Source organism: Podarcis erhardii (genome assembly GCF_964252035.2).
Source record: "Podarcis erhardii genome assembly, chromosome: 5".
NCBI classification, from domain to species: domain Eukaryota; kingdom Metazoa; phylum Chordata; class Lepidosauria; order Squamata; family Lacertidae; genus Podarcis; species Podarcis erhardii.
The window spans coordinates 24,791,280-24,810,995 of record NC_138509.1 but is presented as its reverse complement, the minus strand read 5'-3'; the positions used below and the strand labels follow the sequence as shown (position 1 = coordinate 24,810,995).

Below are 19,716 nucleotides of genomic sequence, written 5' to 3'. Positions count from 1 at the left end.
ACCTTTGGGAGAAGAGATCCCTGTACGGACTGCCATGCTGGAGCGCTATCCCATATCCTTTGCTGCTGATGCTGTTTCCAATGACTGTCACAGAGCACTCATCGTCCGTCAATGCCGCGTACTCCACTACTGCAACGTCCCACAAGAATGCGTAGTTGCCTTTCTTTGCCTGTAAAAACAAGGAACAAAACTTTCAGACACATCTTTAACTTTGATAGAATGTTATCATTCTCTTTCAAAAACTATCAGTTTTTGAACAGAGAATTATTTTTTACTCATTTTAATATAATTTTTTTCCCTGTTTTACAATTTAGAGTACTCATTTAAACATCTTTAAAATACCAGTGACTTCCCTTCTTCTTGGTTCATTTTGCATATCATAAATCCCTGCATATTTTACAAAAACTAAACCATTCAGTATTCCATTATTACATCCATCAAAACTTATTTACACTGTTGAATTTATATTACTGCTGCCAATGTTTTCAAGTGTACACAATCCCCCCATATATTCAATAATTTTTTTTCCCATTTTTCTCCAAACATGTGTTCTCCTTGTTCTCTTATTCTATATTAAGTCTGCAACCTGTGCATATTCTGTAACTTAAGTTGTCATTCTTCTTTAGTTGGGACCTCACTCATTTTCCATTTTTGAGCTTATGAAACACAGGCCGCAGTAGTGGCATACATGCATTTTAAGAATGCCTTAAAATCACCAGATAAATTTTGCCAGACCCAGGTCTTCTCAAATTCACCTCTATTTTCACTGTGTAACATTTAGTGGTAACATACCTGTATATGAAATCCCCCCCCCAAAAAAAGCCATAAGAAATTTCCCAAGATCAACATTCTTTTAACTTCTCCTCAATTTCCAATCTATGTTTAAGCGTAGCAGAACTATCAATTCAAAGTTGCTTCAAATTTCACTTTGCGGGGGGGGGGGGGAGAGGCTCACAAATTAATGTGGCTTACATAAAATTGCATGGTGAGTTCCCGCCCACCCCCCAGGGGATAAAAAGACACATGACACAATTATTAAGGTTATTGGGCTAAATAAGGCCACAACATTATTGGTTACAGGTGATGAGCAGTATTGGCTTAGGCATTGGTCCTAACCTACTACATCCAGCTTCAGCCCATCCGCTTGAAGTCCGGGAAGGGTTAACCACCAGTGGGGGAGTCCTGCTGGTGCACATCAACTAGGAACTAGGAACTAGGAACTCCCCCAGGGTCACCGATAGGGGTGTGCCTTAGGCCCTCACCTCCATAGGCTTTGGGCAGAATCCTTTATCAGACTACCCTTCAATATGCAGGGCAGGTGATGGCACTTCCTCCCCTCTTCCATCTACAGAACTATACCAATGCCTAACCGCCAATACCCAGAAAATTGTGACGATTTGCTACAAGGTAGGCGAAAACCAAGTGGCTAGTGCCAATTTGCCAAGTGGAAAAATTCCTACCAGGCCCCTCAACAGTGACCAACCAAGGTCCATAGCAAGGTCAAGGAACAAAAACATTAAAGGGCGGGAGGGTGAGAAAACAGGAACAGCTGGTAGGCGGGAAAAGAGGGAGATCCCCAGTTGCGCCTATATTAAATAGGGCAGGCCATGCCTCTGGAGCCAGCCGATTGGCTCGCCAGGGGGTGACGTGGCTGGGAATTCCCCCAATCACGCGGGGGCTGGGCTCCAGTCGCAGCACGCTTGGTGGGGCCGTGACGCCCGCAATCCCACCTCCTCTGCAGGGCGGAAGTGGCTTTCCAATGTAGAAGGACTCCTAAAATTCACCTCAAGTTTTATTTTGGGGAAAATTCCGTATCAATGTCATATTCATATATCAATGCGTTTTTGAAAGAAATTTGGGGTGACTTGCCGAAATCTCTCTTTGTGTGAAACAGTAACACAGTAAGTGAAAGACAGAGCAAATTATGTCTTGTCAAAGACATCTAGTTCGTGTATCGAAAGTGGCCCTAATGACCATTTCATCAAACCAATTATGTCTAGCCAGCTTGAATAAAAGTAGCCACTACGAGTGAGAGATGAGAGCCACAACCTTCCAAGATAATGTTGAAAAAAAGGGTATGCCCCCCACCCATACCTTCTACATATGGGTGGCTTGCAAGAACTGTTTAAGTGTCCTGCTAAATTAAGTGAAGGATCTTGTAAGTATGTGATGGCTAGTTCAGACACAAAACCAAATCATGGGAGTAGATCCTTATTGTAAGCTTTCCCTTTGCCCATGCAACTAACCTTAGATCTGGGATTGGTGCTAGGGCATCATTCTTGCCTATCATATGGGGTAGGAGGAGTCCTTACAGAGCATACATAAAGGGACTCCTTTGGTTCAGATAACTCCCTGATTCTGAAGGCTTATCCTGTAATTTGGGGGGGGGCAAGATTTTGAGGGTGAGTTGAAAACTTACTGAAAATAGAGATGCTATTTGAAAATAGCAAGTGAAACTAAAACTTACAAGCCTGTTTGGGGTCAGTTTTATTATTTGGGTCAATTCTCCCAATTGCTTTTCCGCAGAGATGTGGTGGCTGACTACCATCCATATCTGAAATCCATCATTATAAGCTGAGAGGGAGCTTTCTGAAAATAAGCAAGCTTCCTGCATCCTCACACACGCACACACCCCCCCCCCCAACTCCTTCAAAATACCATCTAAGAATGCCAAGCCAATTTGGAATAGAGCCAAGGCTAGTTCACCCATCACTACCTGGAAGGTGCGGGAAGTGTAAATGTTTTATATTTACACTTCATTAATAGATTCAATAACGCTCTTTAATTCTTCATTAAATTTTGTGGTGTGCTTTTTTCCTGTTACAAAGTAAACCTTTTTGGGTGAAAGAATGAAACAAGCCTCATTTTATTTCAGAAAAGAGTAGCGTGCTTCAACTATCAGAAGTTTAGTTATTCTAAGGAAGCTTTTCTCTTGTGACATCGTAGGCTAAAGGAACCAAATTCTCCCACGAGTTTCACTTGTGGCTAATATTTACTTATATTAGTACACACCTACACATCTCTCGTCCGCAAATGTCAGCTCTAATTGGGATTCCAAACAGTGACTGCATGCTGTGTGCATGAGGAATGTAAATCATTTTCGTTAACATAAGATGTAAGAAATGTCTCTGGATGGGAATTCAGGGAGAAGAAACCCGATCGCTTTGCTTGGTTAAAGTAATCATTGACTTCCTAATACATTTAAGTAATATGTCTTTAAGTCTCCAGTGAATGTACAAAGCACAGTGGAACAGATGGGCTGGTGAATTTAATGCAAATAAATGAGTAATCATAAATGCAGGCTCCCAAGCTATTAAAAGGAAGTTTAGATCATTTCTGTTTTCTCATCAGGTTCAGGGAAGCAATAATTTTGAATGTGTAATTAAATAAGAACACCCGCCCTCCCCCCTGCAAAAAAAAGGCATATGGATGTTTCTTTTTCTTTTGGGTGTTTTTCTCTCTCTTGCATATGGTTCTGCAAATTTACATCAGGAATTGGGGACCAAATTAGTTGTTATTGTAATCAAATGCCAAGTGCTAAAACTGCTGCTATATGAATCAGTCTCTTTAACATGCAGTAGAAGCCACACAATGTCCCGACGTCACACAGCACAAGGCATCTCCTTGCTTCCGCTTGCTGATGACAGGCAAGCACAGAAATTTGACCTATCTACGAGACAGGTTCTATTAGTCATTGCAGAGGGGGAACCAGATGCACAGCACCTGTCTTTACCATAATGTTCAGATTGGCTCTTACTATGATTTAATCATTTAATTTCCTCTCCCCAAGAAAGTCTGGGAAATGTAGTTCTGTGCAGTGCGTCAGAAGACTCCAAAAGAGAACTGTCAGTCCATTCACTCACGGAACCAATATTTCTAAAATTCATTGGCGAAAAACCATATCAGTAAAAACCAATATAAAACCAGAATATCTTTGTCACCTCCCTCTCTCTCTCTCTCCCCCCACCCCTGTATAGGAAAATCCCATTCCAGCGGTTTATCATCTTCCACCTTTAACCAACAGTAAGTCTTTTTTCAGTCATTGACCCTTGGTCAACCCTCCAGGTCCCTCATTCCAGGGGTGGGTGTGGCCACCCCAAACTCTTGTGCATGCACACATACTTAGAACCATGCAGATTGGCTGAGGGGGAGGGTTTATTAACCCCTTTCTGCTCATCAAATGATAGATCTGGTGACTGAGGAGGGGGTATTTGCATCTGCTTTAGGGTGCCCACCCCAGCACTATGTCTTCTCCCCACCACACCCTGCTAGCTGGCACCACCAAAATTGTTAGATCTTAAAGGGAAGCAGGAAAAAAAGGGGGGTGAACTAATGATTAGCCAACTTTGTTTTAGAGATCTAGGCAAACAGTAATTAGACTACCTTCCCTTAAAGATGTTTGGTCACAAATATTTGCTGAACACTTTGATGGCATTTCAAAAGATAAAAGTGAGGAGTGAAGAAATGACAGAATGTTGAAAACAAAATCAGGTTCTTAGCCTTTAAACAGGGAAGTAAAGCTGTCAAGGATTTGGTCTTGAAACACCTACTGAATCAAAGGTGGTCCTTGTTAAATATCACAGAGGGAACAAGAAGGCCAGACCAGGAGTCCCAAAAGCAAACCCAGAATGAAAATTGTTCAGTCTTGATGCAGTATATATGACATATACTTCCATTTAATTCTATGTTTGTGCATGGAATTGTGACAAGATAATTGCTAATGGCATAAACATGAATGCACCATCAGAACAATGTAATATCAGGGTGGTCATCTGAAGCCTCCCTGCTAAGCCAATGAGCCTTTATAGCTGATCATCAGTGCCTGCATGTCTTCCTTGCCACCCCAGCCTGATGGATCTGAAACACATCTGGAACTGGGACAACTTGTTGCAGGAAGAAGGTGGCATACTGCTTCCTTCCCTGAGCAAAATGGTCAAGGTTTCCACAGCTATATCCTCTGAACCTGACAAGAGTGGCTAATACTGATAAAGTTGTGAGGAAGAGACAATAGCAGTACTGTTGTTCTAGAGAAAGACGTGCCAGAACTCAGCATGAACACCTCCCTTGTTTTCTTATAATGGTAATGGCGCCCACCTGAGAGGTGCCGAGACTGAGTTCTGGCTGAAATGAGAAGACCTGGGCAAAAGTGTCCACCATTGTCCAAAGCTTTAGGAACACTGGAAGCCTTGGTACATCTAGCACATTACTGACCACACTGACTGGCTTTTTCAAAACAAGGAATATTCTCAGCCCTCCCTGGAGAAACCAGGGATGAAACCTGGGGCCTTTTTCATGCAAAGCAGATGCTCTACCATTGGACTTACAGCCCTTCCCTCTGGCGACTATCACATTTCCCTTTGGGCAAATGTGATATTTGCCAGATCCGCAGTCTAAGAGATACCACTGCGCTTTTACAGCATGTATGCAGCCCTCTGCATCTCACTGTGGTTTTGCCCCTAGCGTACTGTGCCAGAGAGCAAACAGCAACACAGCAGAGGAGAGGCGAATACAGGCTGTAGTCTATCCTACTCCAATATTATTATTATTATTATTATTATTATTATTATTATTATTATTATTATCATCATCATTAACATCATTATTATCATTATTGCATTTTTTAAAAATTACAGAGAAAGCATGAATTAAACATTACATCCAAATATTCAAAAATAAAAATAAAAAATACATAAAAGTAAAAATATAAAAAGAAAAGAAAAAGAAAAATGATAAAGAATAAAAAAAATGATAAAGAATTAGTCAAGTACATATCTGTAAGATTAATCACAACCAAGTATTGCTTTGGAACCATATTTTGTCAGGTAGTTTTTAAAGCAATCCCATTCCTTTTTTACCTTGTTGCCTGAGTGATCTCTTATTAGGTCTATCATTTTGGCTAGTTCAAGGGACTCACACACCTTTAATTGCCACTCATCTTTTGTTGGTATTAACTCACTTTTCCAGTACAGTGATATATTGTTTTGAGTCTGGGATCCATTCCGGAGCCCCGGACACTCGATGAAAGGGACGCTCAACAAAGCGCTGCTCTGCACACACACGTGAGCAATTTTGAGCTTCAGCGCATGCGCGAGCAGCAAACCTGGAAGTAACCCGTTCCGGTACTTCCAGGTTTGCTGTGGATGTTCCATGAAATGGACGCTAAACGGGGCGGACTCACAATGAGGTACTACTGTATATTGCTACAGTGATACCTCGAGTTACAAACCCCTCAGGTTACAAACACTTTGGGTTATAGACTCCACTAACCCGGAAGTAGTACCTTGGGTTAAAAACTTTGCCCCAGGAGAAGAACAGAAATCGTGCGGTGGCAGCACGGCAGCCCCATTAGCTAAAGTGGTACCTCAGGTTAAGAACAGTTTCAGGTTAAGAACGGACCTCCGGAATGAATTAAGTTCGTAACCAGAGGTACCACTGTATTAGCATTCTAGCCACTGTTGTCACGTAAAGAAACACTCTTTTATTTTCATTTGGGATGCTTATCGTTAGAATGCCTAATATGAAAGCTTCAGGTTTCTTTAAAAATGTGTGTTTTAGCATTCTTTTTAGTTCTTCATAGATCATGTCCCATTTTTTTTTATTTGGGGACATGCCCACCACCTGTGGAATAGACCGTGCTACTCCTATCCAGATGTCCCACAAACCCTTCTTAGTCTGCCAGTGGTGTCCTAGAATTTGGCCACCTATAGCTTTGGGTGATAAATAGGCCCAGTCCTGCCTATGAACCACTAGCATAGCATGGCTTTAGTTGTGTTATTTCTAAATAGAGACAAAACCAGGAGCAAATGTAACCTGAGAGACAAGGTTGCACCAGACATGTTTACTTCATCTATTTTGTATCTGTCTCTTGCTTCAGGGTTTTTACTGTCACCGGCTCTCTTGAGCCGGCAATCTGCTGACAGGAATGATAGTCCCTATCTACAGTATGCCTCCTATTTGCACCATAGGTGCTTGGGGAAATATTATCATCCACAGGCATTCCATTTCCATTACAAGCCAATGCCCGGAGAAGAATACTGCTCTTCCAGCCTCTGCTGTACAAGTTGAATGTGTCCTAGGCGGAATGTCTCCCTTTTGTTCTCAGAAGCTTTCCAGTCTGAGTCTCAAAACAAGGAAGCACTGCGGTACTGAAGGTTTTATGGAGAATATGGCAGAGAAACAAAATAGACCACAATCCAGCACAATAAACACAGTTAAGCCCCTTTAAATCCACAGGTTTAAGTGCGCCTAACTCTGTGCTGGATTGCAGCCATTAAGCTTACTGGCGCCTTCAATATCAATAACGAAGGTTTTAGTTTATAAAGGACTCTGGCCTGCACCATAAAAACAGATCATTTTCAACTATCCTCTGCCACTTTAACATTAAACAGAAGATTGCGACCATAATTTTAGATGTCTTTACTACTGCTCTAACAAAATGTCGCAAGAACAACATCTGGAATGAAATTCATAGCTACTTCTCTAGGTAAAACATTCAAGGAACTTAGACAGAAGTCATAAAGTTTCAGTAAACATTTTAGTCAATAAGGGATTAGGACAGGTCTGTTGAGACGGGGTATGGGGTTGCAGATGTACCAAGTCTACAGACAGCAGAAGCATCAGACTCTGGGATTTTATTTATTTTTTAAAGTAAGCTGATTGGTCTCCTGTAAAGGAAGTTAAGAACCAAAATGTGCTGGCAGATGAACCAATATGGCTGTTCCTGCCTTTCAGTGCTTTTTGCCAGAGTGAAGTCAGAACTGTGATTGACAAGTGAGGTGTTTGGATACCAGGAGACAAGAATTCCTGAGGTCATAAACAGTGCAGTTTTTCCTCACCCCTGCATTTTTATTTATCTTTTTTTGTTTCTTGGAATCTCTACAGTTTGAGATCCAACACTCCCTAAAAGAGTGTGTGTTCCATCCCAATTGGATGTCACCTACCCCTTCACTCCAAAATTTGAAAAATATATATGCAAAGATGCTTAGACAACTCCAGGCACTTATTAAAAACTCACTGTATGGTTAGCTTACAGTGCACTGGTATACATGTCTATTCAAAAATAAGTATTTGTGTGTTTAATGGGGTTCATGGCGAGAGGATCCTTTGTGCACAGCAAACTGGGAGCTCAGTTGAACACAAGTGGGTCTCATGCATCCAAAAATGTGATAATTAGGCCAGATGAAGATTGGTTTAAGTACTGGAGCTGTACTACTTTTCAGGGGTAGAGGGGAGACCCAGAAAAAGTCCCTTTATAGTCTAATGATGCACCACTCTGTTTAAAGGAAGCAAAATATGATTACAAGTAGCCATTTTATTCCTCCTTCTATGGCTATATCCTGCAAAAGAGGGTTCAAATTTGCATATGACATATGCATGGAAATTTTATGTGCATTTTTTTCAGCAAGTGTAGCAAAGAGCCCAATTCACAGCATATTGGGCCCAGAAAATCCTGTTCACACCCCTGAATAATAATAATAATAATAATAATAATAATAATAATAAATATTATTATTATTATTTATACCCCACCCTCCCCAGCCAAGGCTGGGCTCAGGGCGGCTAACAAGCAATAATAAAAACAAGTTGAATGAATACAACTTAAATACAAAATTAAAATACAACATTAAAATATTAAAATATTGAAACATTAAAATATTAAAATGTAGCCTCATCGCAGCAGGAGAAAGGAAAAGAAAAAAAAAAGAGGGGGAGGGAATCAAATAAGGGTTTCTCATGTCCCCTATGTCAATTTTTCAGACACGCAGAGAAAACACCTCTCTTTCCTCAGTTAGCAGTGTGGTAGGCATGAAGAAGACATTCTCATTCCCCCGCTTTGAAATTGAAAGTTCTTAGGTATTTATATTTTAGATTCTGCAAATTATCACCTTTTGATCAAATGTGTGCCTGCATGTTACTGTTTGATTGGATGTGACAGGAAGACAGCCTAATGTGCAAAGGGGGGAAAGGGAAGGGGTGTTTTATTGATAAAAACGTCAGATAAATGGGAAGAAAGCATATTTCATATAGTTTCCGCTAGAAATTTCTGAAATGACATCAAAAGGCATAAAATGCCACCTCAAATACTTAAGGCTGAAGCAGTAATTTATAAAACAAAATTACTTGGAAGTCAAGAAGCAAATTCGCTGCTTAAATCCATACAAAATATGGAACCTCGTGGGGAAAGTGCTGGATTTGCGAGATATTGGCATCTAAGAGCCCCACCCCCAAAAAGAAAGGTACTAAATAAATTTGCTACTTCTTAACTCCTTTCAACTGAATGATGGGTGAAATCCCCAAAACCCTTGAATTTCTCTTTATCGGGGGGGGGGGGGGGAAATGAGGCTGAACAATTGTATCAGCTAGATTTCACACTAATATTTTTGAACTCATGCGTAAACTAAAGAATTAGCTCTAGTACAGTAATTATGACTATTTAAAATGAGTACTAAATAGCAATTATATAGAATATTTCCCCATAGATTATGTCTGTAATTCCTATAACAACCTTGTTATTACCTCTGTATTGCAGATGGGGAGCCAAGGCTAAAAGGTAGTGGCTTGCCTAAGACTTCCCTAGTGAGCATCTGATTAAAGCAGTATTTAAATTAGGAACCTTGTGGCTCACATATGCTTACGTCCTTTTTCAATACAAAACATCAGCTCTATTCTCTCTAAAGGTGTTCCTCAGTATATCTGCGGGCTTCACCTGTATGCCCACCTTAAAAACTGAACTGGGTTGTGGAGGGAACTCTACCCTCTCCTATAGTAAAACGATTCAGACAACCAACCAACCAAACAAACAAACTCTAAAGCACCTACCAAGGCAAACTTGAAGTTGCAAGGCTTATACAATGAGGCAAAACCTTTTAAACCTGCTAGATTACCTGAAAAAACAAGAACACATTGCTCGAATTTACCTAAAGCTTCCAAAACCATATTTCGTAAAGTTCATTTCACAAAACTGCTAAGGAAACTGAATATTATGAGCCTGAGAGATAAAGTAGTGGATTATGACATCGGAACAACAGTGATATTTTAAAAGGACAATAGAAAGCACATGAATTAGCGAATTAGCAAACTGTTTAGGTCAGTCTTGTGATTAGGCAGAATGAGACAACTGCGTCAGGTGGCAGATTCTGGAAGTAGGGAGTGGACAAAGCGAAGTGTGCCCCATAACCGCTGCCTTCAGCTATGGTGGAAGATGCTGTCCTATCTCCTAAATGGAAGAAAGATTGAACTGCTGAGCTAGTCGACTTCTGCAAGTGTCATAGGAGCATGAAGCAAAACACCTTTGGCCAGTCCTGCAAATTGTCACTGAGATGAGTGTGGAATTTTTCTTCATTTCTCATTGTCAAGTAATTTTATTTTATAAGGTGGCATTTCATACCTTTTCCTTCTATTATCTGATGTAATTTCACAACTCCCTGGTAGAAACGGCATGAAAGGTGCTTCCTTCCCATTTGTCTGTGCATGATTTTTTTTTTTTCTTTTTTGGCAGATATTTACTTTTCTAATATGAATGCCTTTTCACACTGATGGCTGTCTTGTGTCCAATTAACAGGTAAAGTGTGGGGATTGGATTCGCACGACAACTTTTAGGTCTTTACCGCCTTCCCATGCTTTTAAGAAAATGGCAGTTCATTGCAAGCAGCTTAGTCCAATGAAAATATAAGAAATCTTGCTTTTTATAGTTAACATTTCAGATTAGTCTCCACTGAAGTCCAATGGCATGTCAAGTTTCCATCCATGGAAACATTTTCCCTGTTGCTTCCATTTGCTAATGCTAATTTATGTTTGAAAATATATATAATGTCTAGGCATTGTATTTGACACAAACAACTTCTCTGTTTTAACCAAAGCACTCAGTGAGCTATGAAGAAAATATAATATGAGCATTATATTTTATTTGAAAATGTTATTAAAAATTAAGCCTGGCTTATGCCAGGGTTTAATCATAGGGCACCTAAGTCAGCCAGGTATTAGAATGGAACTACATTGCCGTTCAAGCTTTGGGGCTAAGCAGACCGAGTTATGCAATTTTAAAAAGCCATTTGTGCCAGAAAATGAAGAATCAGACTTAATTTGACAATATTATAATATACATTTGAATAACTTTCCAATTCTACAGGGAATCCCAAAATGGAATGCACTGGTATTCAACCAGTTTGCCCGTGTGACATTGAAACATGAATGTTAAATAAATCTATCCATAATAAATGGATGTTTATGCAATAGGTTATAAAATATGTATCTTTATATTCTTATGCATGCATTCAGCATCCGACATAATAGATGGATGTTAAATGGTGACATATGCATATGAAGATTGTAGCTGAACTCTTTGCTCCCAACAAAGGGTATACATAGAATCTGAGACTGCATGTGTGCCATTCTGTAATAGCAACTGTAATCCTATTACCAGCTGTTTGCCATGAAAGGGGTGGGGGATGTTCCCTAAGAAACCAGAGGCCTTCCTTTTGGGTATTGTCGGCCAGAAGGTGTTAAAGAAGGACCGAACATTTTTTATGTACGCAACAACAGCAGCAAGGATACTCGTCGCTAAGTACTGGAAAACCCAAGATCTACCCACACTGGAAGAATGGCAGATGCAACTGACAGATTATATGGAATTGGCTGAAATGACTGGCAGAATCCGAGACCTGGGAGAAGAGACGTTGGAAGAAGACTGGAAGAAATTTAAGATTTATCTACAAAAATATTGTAAACTATATGAATGTTAAGAAGGATGCTAGAATATAAACAACTGGGCACCATTAAGATAGAGGGAGTGATATATGAAGATAAGTTAAATTTAAGAAAAGATAAATTTTTGGAAAAACTTTAAGTTATATTTAATTTTTTAAGATTTGAATAAAGGATATCAAAAATTAGAGATATAATATTGGAAAATTAGATAATAAGAATGGAAATAAGGGAATAAATTTGTTGGAAAATTTGTTTTTTGGTTAGGAACGCAGGAGCGGGAGAGGTGAGGAAGTCCAAAGAAGTTAAGAAGACTGTGTTAAAAGATATGTTATATTGTATTGTTTATTGGAATTGTAAATAAATTAAAAAATTGCTAATAAATATATTATAAAAAAAGAGAAAGGGGTGGGGGATGGATATATTCAGTCCTTGAAGAACAGGACTGAGGAATCAAAAACAAAAGTTCCTGTTTAGCTAGGGCAACACATACAAAACCCTGATTCCATACACTTATAGCTTTTAGCCGTTTTGGGGTATATGTATGAGCTGTTAGTGACATTTTTGCACCTTAAGGCAGCGTGTAATCTAGATCTTTTCCATAAGGTTCCTAAGCAGATGTGCATTATACTGCTTCAGCATGGCTTTTGCAGTGCAGGACATTCAAGCAAAGCCAGCTTCGTTCTTTCTCCTATTTCAGTAGCTTCAGAGGCAAAAAACCACACACACCAAGGGTTCAGTAATGAGAAAATGAGCTGAAAAGTCTGCAACTAATGCACCTGACCCAGAAAGACCACAGCTAATTAAAACAATACCCCTAGGCTGAAGATGGCAAAGCAGACAGCAAGTGAACTAATCAGGGGGCATGTGAGTATCAGGGCATGATCTAAAGCTCATTAAAGTCAATGGAAGTTTCTAACCAAGTTCAATGGTGCAAGAATCAAATTCGTGATGCAGAACACGTTCAGTAGCACAAGACATACATTACATACTCACTCTCCCAAGCAGAACCCAAGGACAAAGCCTTCCACTTTCAGGGCTATGACATGTGAAGGATGTGCATCTCAATTTGATTTAACTGACATGTGATGTGTCATGTGCTCCTCCTTCACTCACTGGGGAAGATTTCTCCGCATAAGCTCATGGCTCCAATCACATGCCATTCCCTGTCTCACAGCCAGCAAATGATTACCATGAGATAAGGAACGCTAGACTTTGAGTCGCTGCACCATCTAGTCTACTACACTGGAGTTATTTCCCACTTCCGAACAGGGAGGAGACTACGGTTGCCACTGCGTTTTGCCCAAAGCGAATGGGGTTTATGGTGTTCTGCAGGCAAAACAGCAGAGAAAGGTCCAGGAAAGCCAAAAGAGGTTTCAGTGGGCTCACTTCTCCCCAGGTTGTTGCCCATATTTCAAAGCAAAATTTGAAGTTAATCAGATCTAGGAGATATTGAGAGAAAGCAAAACAGTTCTGATAAAACTATTTAAGTTTCTCTAAGGCAGGTTGGTACATCTTTAGACTCAATGGGGGGGGGTTGTGCCCAATTATGGGGGGATGAAGAAATGAACGAAGGATCACTTCAATAGAGATTTCATGAGAAGTAGTAAGTGACTTGAGAGGTATCTTAGTACAACGCTGGTGATGGCTCATTGCCCAGCCGTTTGTTTGTTTGTTCAACTTTTATTGATTCCCACCCCCACCCCACCCCGTTGTGTGAGTGTTCACTCTATCTAAACTGATGTTTATGGAAAAGTGACAAAAAGGTGAAGGAAATGTTAAATGTGCTACTGTTGTATATCCCATTTTAAAAAATTGAAGTAAGCTGATCTTGCAAAAGTCTCTTACTGTAAAAATATATATATATTTTCTAATAGGAGAACGACAGCTATAGCACAGAGAAGCATTATCATGGATGGAGTGAGATGTGTGATGGATAAGACTGGGAATGACTGCCTAGGGGGTATTACATTTTTAAAATCCCTGATGTTAGATCGATATAGCTGCTCAAACACAACTGAAGTCACAGGGCTCTAGAAGAATGGCAGTACTTCTGGGATGTGTCAGATATTTACCTCTGTTTTCTGCCCATCAAAATCTTTTAAACAACATAAATAGATGGTCTGGGTTTTGACTTTTCATCATTCCCCCCCCATAAAAATGAAAAAAAGTGTTAGTCACTGATGTAATTTCTGCCCATTCGTATTTAGAGGAAAAGCCTGAAGTGAAAAGTGATGCCAACATTTACCTTTGGTACATGGGACAAACGACTGACTAATTCAGAGGATTTAATGATCCAGTGTTTCTCAAACTTGGGTTCCCATCTGTTGTTGGACTACAACTCCCATCAACCCTAGCTAGCAGGACCAGTAGTCAGGGATGATGGGAGTTGCAGTGCAACCACAGCTGGGCTAGGGACCGAAATCTGGTCGAGCGGGAAGTAAGTGTGTTCAATTCACAGAATTTTTTAGTAAGCAAGATGTGTTAGAGGACGATACGTGAAATTTCAAACTTCTCTGTATTTTGGAAGGAGCCTAACAATTTTGACAACTTCATCAATGAACAAGTCCCAAGTGCTCTCTGTCTGTGTGTGTGGAGGGGGAGAATATGAATGAAAGATAATTTCTTGAGGGCTTCTCTTGTTCAAACACTTCAGGACACTCCAAGTTGTGCAGTATGGATTCCATTTCTTAAATTTCTCTATTTGGCATTTGGGAGTTATGAAGGAAAGCAGCAGTGGAAATCTCAAGTTTTGGGGGTCTTTTGGGCAAGACGTTTTCAGCGGGCTGCCCTCTCTGAATAGGCCCATCTTGTCTCCCTTGCTGGTGTTACTGCTGCCAATTTACTCGCCTTCCCCCCAGTGCCCATATGAAACCACCTGCCAGAGAGAGCAAGAGAGCAAGTCATACTGAGATTACTATTCCTGATTACAGTTGCTGGTAACTGCGGGAAAGGAGAGTCCTCTTCTGGGCTTCCTGCAGGAACCTTGCTGACCACTGTGAGAACACCTTGCCAGACTAGATAGACCATTGGCCTGATCCTGCAGGCTTTTCCTGTGTTCTCATTGCTTCTTTTCTTCCTTGCTCACACTGAAAGTGAACAGCCCTGAACAGCAAGGAGAAGCAACAGGACCAGTAGATTCTAGGGACAGGCAATGGGAATAGTAGTGATGATGATGATGATGATGATGATGATAATTCAGTGCCTAGCAATGCTGACCTCTGACACCAGCTCTGCATAGCTGTCAGGCAAATGTTAAGGGCTTTCTCCTTAAACTAAATAATCTCACTGCTCCTATAATTATGCGGAGCATAATGCCTACGGATACTGAAAGCAAGAAAACAGAGGAAAGGACATCCTTAGAGAGCTTTATATTGCCTACCATCTACCTGCATTTTGAGTAGAAGCATCCGCACTGGAATCTAAACCTTATACACAAATTGCATTTTTCCTTTCTTTTTGGTGAGTCTACATTAATGCAATATAATTACGGAGCGTGCTTTAGTTCTCACACTCACCCTTGATATGGTAAATTCCCTACAATGTGACTTTTGCCTGTGATTTTCATGTGGAGAAATTTCTTTTGAAGGCACACAGTGTGAGGAGCTCTGCGCTTTGCTGTGCCCCGCAGAATGACAGCTTTCTGTGGCTTCCCAAAGACATGGCAAATCTCTGATCTCAGCAAGTTGGGGGCACATTCAGGAGAGATTATCACATGGAAATAAAAGGTGAAAGTCACATTGTAGCAACTTTTCAACATCAAAAAATGAATGTGACAATCAGGCTTTTGAGAGGAGGTGAAGTGGGGGAGAGAAAGGCAGCGTTAGGTTGCATTTCTTTGTCCTGTTGATTTCCGCAGAATTTTTGCTCTCATAGCATGCGGTGCTAGAGGTTAAATTAAATTGCTTGAGGAGGGGGGAGTATTTCCAGAAAATTTCTGAAATTTTAGCAGAAGAGACATTAGCACAAGGGAAGAGCGATGCCATGGTACGGCTAAGATGTTTTCACTGTTTTGCACTTGTGCCACATTCCCTGCATTTGTTGTCTAGTTCTACCAAGTACTCTTCCAATGGCGTCTACCCTCCATTCATACTTATATATATGGCATAGGAGAAATTAGGAAGTACACATATAACAAGGGTCTCCAAGTTGCCACACGGCTAGAAGTCAGATGGTTTCTCTATTGTTGCTCTAGTCTGAACACATCCCTTTGCCTTGTGGCATATAGACAAAATGTGCCAACTTTGAGCTGACACTTATAAAATAAATAATGCAACAAGAGTACAGGGTTCAGTATGAGGTTTCCAGTCACCTCTGATCGTTGAACCCAATAACTGCCACCTGAATCTGGCAACAGCAACAAGGTTTTTAAGGCATTTAAAATTATGTGAGCGTATATGGTAGAGGAGATATAATAATAATAATAATAATAATAATAATAATAATAATAATAATAATAATAATTTATTTATACTCCCCCCGACCAAAGCCGAGCTCAGGGTGGCTAACACCAGTAAAATCACAATAAAAACATAAGGGGTAAGGGGGGGGAACCAATTTAAAATACAGGTTAAAATACAATTTAAAATGCAGCCTCATTTTAATAGTAGCCCATAGATCAAAACCATAAGGGGAAGGAAACATAAGGGTCAGACTGAGTGCAATCCAAAGGCCAGGTGGAACAGCTCTGTCTTGCAGGCCCTGTGGAAAGATGTCAAGTCCCGTAGGGCCCTAGTATCTTGTGACTGAGCGTTCCATCAATTCAGGGCCAGTACTGAAAAGGCCCTGGCCCTAGTTGAGACCAATCTAACCAATCTATGGGGGAAGGAATGCATGACTGAGTGGAATTACATCTCCCAAACCAACAAAAGTTGTATGGATGGGAGAATGCATAATGACATTTGACTTGGAAGTTGGACACCTGAAGCAGCTATACAATGTGGCCTAACTGCAAACCCAGTTGCATGAAACAATATGCACCAAGACAGGAGTTGAGATACACATCCGAATACATACTATGGCATCAGTGAAGATGTGCAGTCCTTGCTACACCATGTTCTGCATAGGTTGGGAGTAGAGTGAGCAGGCCAGTCAAAGCCCTGGTCCCATGATGATAATGATAATGACTTAAATTTGTATATTGCCCTATGCCTGCAGGTCTCAGGGCAATTAGCCTCTTATTCCCTCACTGCGCAGCATATTTTTAAAATAAAATAAAAAAACAGTTCTGCCGTGGCAGCTGCATTGCTCAGCTGAGTACCAGTTAGGTGTAGCCAAACCCACAGTATGTTCATCTTCCAAGCTGCAGCTCAGCAAAGTGAATCCTGTTTTAAAAAGCAAAGAACTGAGCAAAAGGAACCTCCTCTCTCCAGAATGCTGTGTAGCAAGCTCTGGGGGGAGAACAGATGAACCAGGACAGATCCAACACCCCACCCACAAAAATGGAAAGGGGTTGTCTTTGTCTTGCCCCCAGAAAAACTGTCAGTTGGCAGCTGGAACTTAGCTGAGCATCCACCCAATTATTTCCACACACAGAGGTTCTGTGAAGCTATATTTGGTGGGATGCAAATCTTTACACCAAAATTCCAAGCACAAGTTTATACCAGACCTTGAATGTAAACTACTGGCTTAGCAACTGACTCAGTACATAAAATGACAAGGACTAACACCCTCGCTGATATGAAAGAAAACGGTAGGAATCAGAAATTCACAATACAAGGGATGTAATGAAAGTTTTAATGGATTAGAACAATAGCCATTCAGCCTGGACTCCTGCTGTGGGTTCATCAAAGGCAATATGATTTTGATTGTCACCTAAGTGCAAGCTTCAGTTCAGAAGGGGGTGGGGTGAGGAGAGAATACAAAAAATCACACCAATCTTGTTCCAAACAGATTTGCAGCTTTCTTGGGAAGAATAAATGGCAATGTAATCACTGCGGTTTAGATGGTTTCTTTTTGAATCTGTTTAAAAATTATTAATGCCAGTTCATTGCTTTTACGGAACAGCAAACGGATTTATCCTCAATGAAAATATTAAACACAAACCTCCTAGAGGTAAATTAATGATGCCCACATTCTTACCTTCCGGATGCCTTCAGAGGGATTTGCCACGCAGTTATCAGCTCCATTATTCTTGCTGATAGTCTTCCACAACTCAGCAAAGGTGCTGTCTTGCTCCAGAGGGTTTGTTCCTTTTGCTTTGAAGTATTCATAAACCGCAGAATCCCGGACAGTACCATAAGATACATCCATTTGTTTGGAAAGATCCTGGAATGTTCTGAAATGGAAGAAGAGTTCAAATGTTTGTGGAATGCGGGGCAACATAAATATTTCATTTCTCAATCTGAAAGAAGCAAAAGAAGTCTTGGGTCAAACTGCACTTCTTTGATCTCCTGGTTGTTTTAGGAACTTAAAAGCAGCTTGGAAAAGGAAAACAAGATTGATCATGGCAGCAGAGTTGGGGGAGAGGGGAGGATGTGAAGAACAAGCAACCCTATGGCTCCTTTCATGGGACTGGAGGTTTTAAGATTTTTTAGCCTGAAATTCAGCATTTCCCCTAAAAATCTAACATGACGAATAACACAATAGATCTTGCAGAAGGAAGAAAATCCTATAACTGTAGTCATAGAACTTGTGTGCATTGCACAAATGCATCTATACTGATTATTTGACTGTCAATTTAAGGAAAACATCTTCTAATAATTGTTAATTCCATTAGGCAAGGCTAGAATCCATCCTCTTAGTACCATTGCTCCAGCTGAGATGTCTGAAAATGGAAGAGGAGGGAGGGTTTTTTTTGCATCTCCCCCTCTTCCCTACAGGCCCCTGTGTCTCCTGAAACTGTTTTTTTAAGAGGGTTACACCCCTCCCCTTGTTAAAGGATCCCTTCCAGTTGATCAAAAGCATTTTCACTTGTGCAAGGACACCAACTGTATAAAACCTGTTATTTCTCAAAAACTTCAATACATACATCCCAGTATGAGTAACCACAAGTAAGCCTTCGTTGCTGCTGATAAATACAACATAAGACCATCATATTTCTAAACAATGATTCCATGATGATTCCCCCACTCCATAATTTTGCGTTCCGTTTTTCTTCATCTACATCAGTGTAGCAAAAGGCGATTGTGGTGGATGGTGCCAATCCAGTAAAGGTAGCCCACTAGCAGCAGGTGTCTGGTCCTATTAATTACACTGTATCCTTACCACCACCCACTTATTTGTCAACTAGAGTGGGATTCCCACTACCCTGTGCTATACTACTCGTGAGTAAAATGAACTTCCAGCTAGGGATGTATAAATGTGCTTCAATCTGTGCAGACATTCACATTTTGTTTTAGCTTGTATTTTCTCTTCTGCTGCAATTGGCTAATTTTGCACAAGGCTTTCTTCCACTTCATCATCCGCTGATGCTGAAAGATATGTATTGTTTTACGTATATCAGAGTGCTCAATGGAGACACATATCTCAGCTATCAACAGATATCTCCTAATCAGTTTACCTTCCCTGTGGTTCTCTTTCAAAGTTAATGAATTCCCTGAGGGGTGGCCCTGTTACTGGTATTTGTCATTCCTAGACTTCCATTCTCTGACCCGCCTTTAGCAGCCAATTGAGTCTTCCCTTTTTGTAGCACCTGATTAACTCACTTTGGCAATATATTCTGCCAGTCTCGAGGCATCTTATCTGGAACTGAGATTGAGCTGGCCGCCTTTGCATTTACAAATGCAGGTACTTAATGAGTAGTACTTAATGAATGGTAAGGGAATACACTGGAAATGTGCTGAAGAAATTCTTCAGAGGCATGCTGAGCTTAAACAGTAGTTACTAAACGCTCTCTTCTGCATTCAGCATTAGCACAAGTCTACAATGCGTACTGAGATTAATGAATTATACATGATAGGAGAAAATAAAACTAAATCATGATTTCACAGTGAAGACATCTTTCTGATTATTGTTCATTAATTACATACAATTAGAGCAAAACAGCATCTTGCTGTAACAGGCATATGGGGT

At 40.5% G+C, this 19,716-nt stretch overlaps 1 protein-coding gene across 6 annotated transcripts in view; it reads right to left on the bottom strand.

The window, feature by feature from the left end:
- GRID1 (glutamate ionotropic receptor delta type subunit 1) overlaps window positions 1-19,716 on the bottom strand; it is a 737,412-nt gene that overhangs the window by 27,301 nt on the left and 690,395 nt on the right. For all 6 annotated transcript variants that reach the window (XM_081861132.1, XM_081861134.1, XM_081861135.1 and 3 more), the window contains exons 13-14: window positions 17,785-17,980; window positions 3-169 (exon numbers count right to left, since the gene is read on the bottom strand). In XM_081861132.1, coding sequence (XP_081717258.1) covers window positions 3-169; window positions 17,785-17,980 — 363 coding nt within the window. The remainder of the gene's footprint in view (window positions 1-2; window positions 170-17,784; window positions 17,981-19,716) is intronic.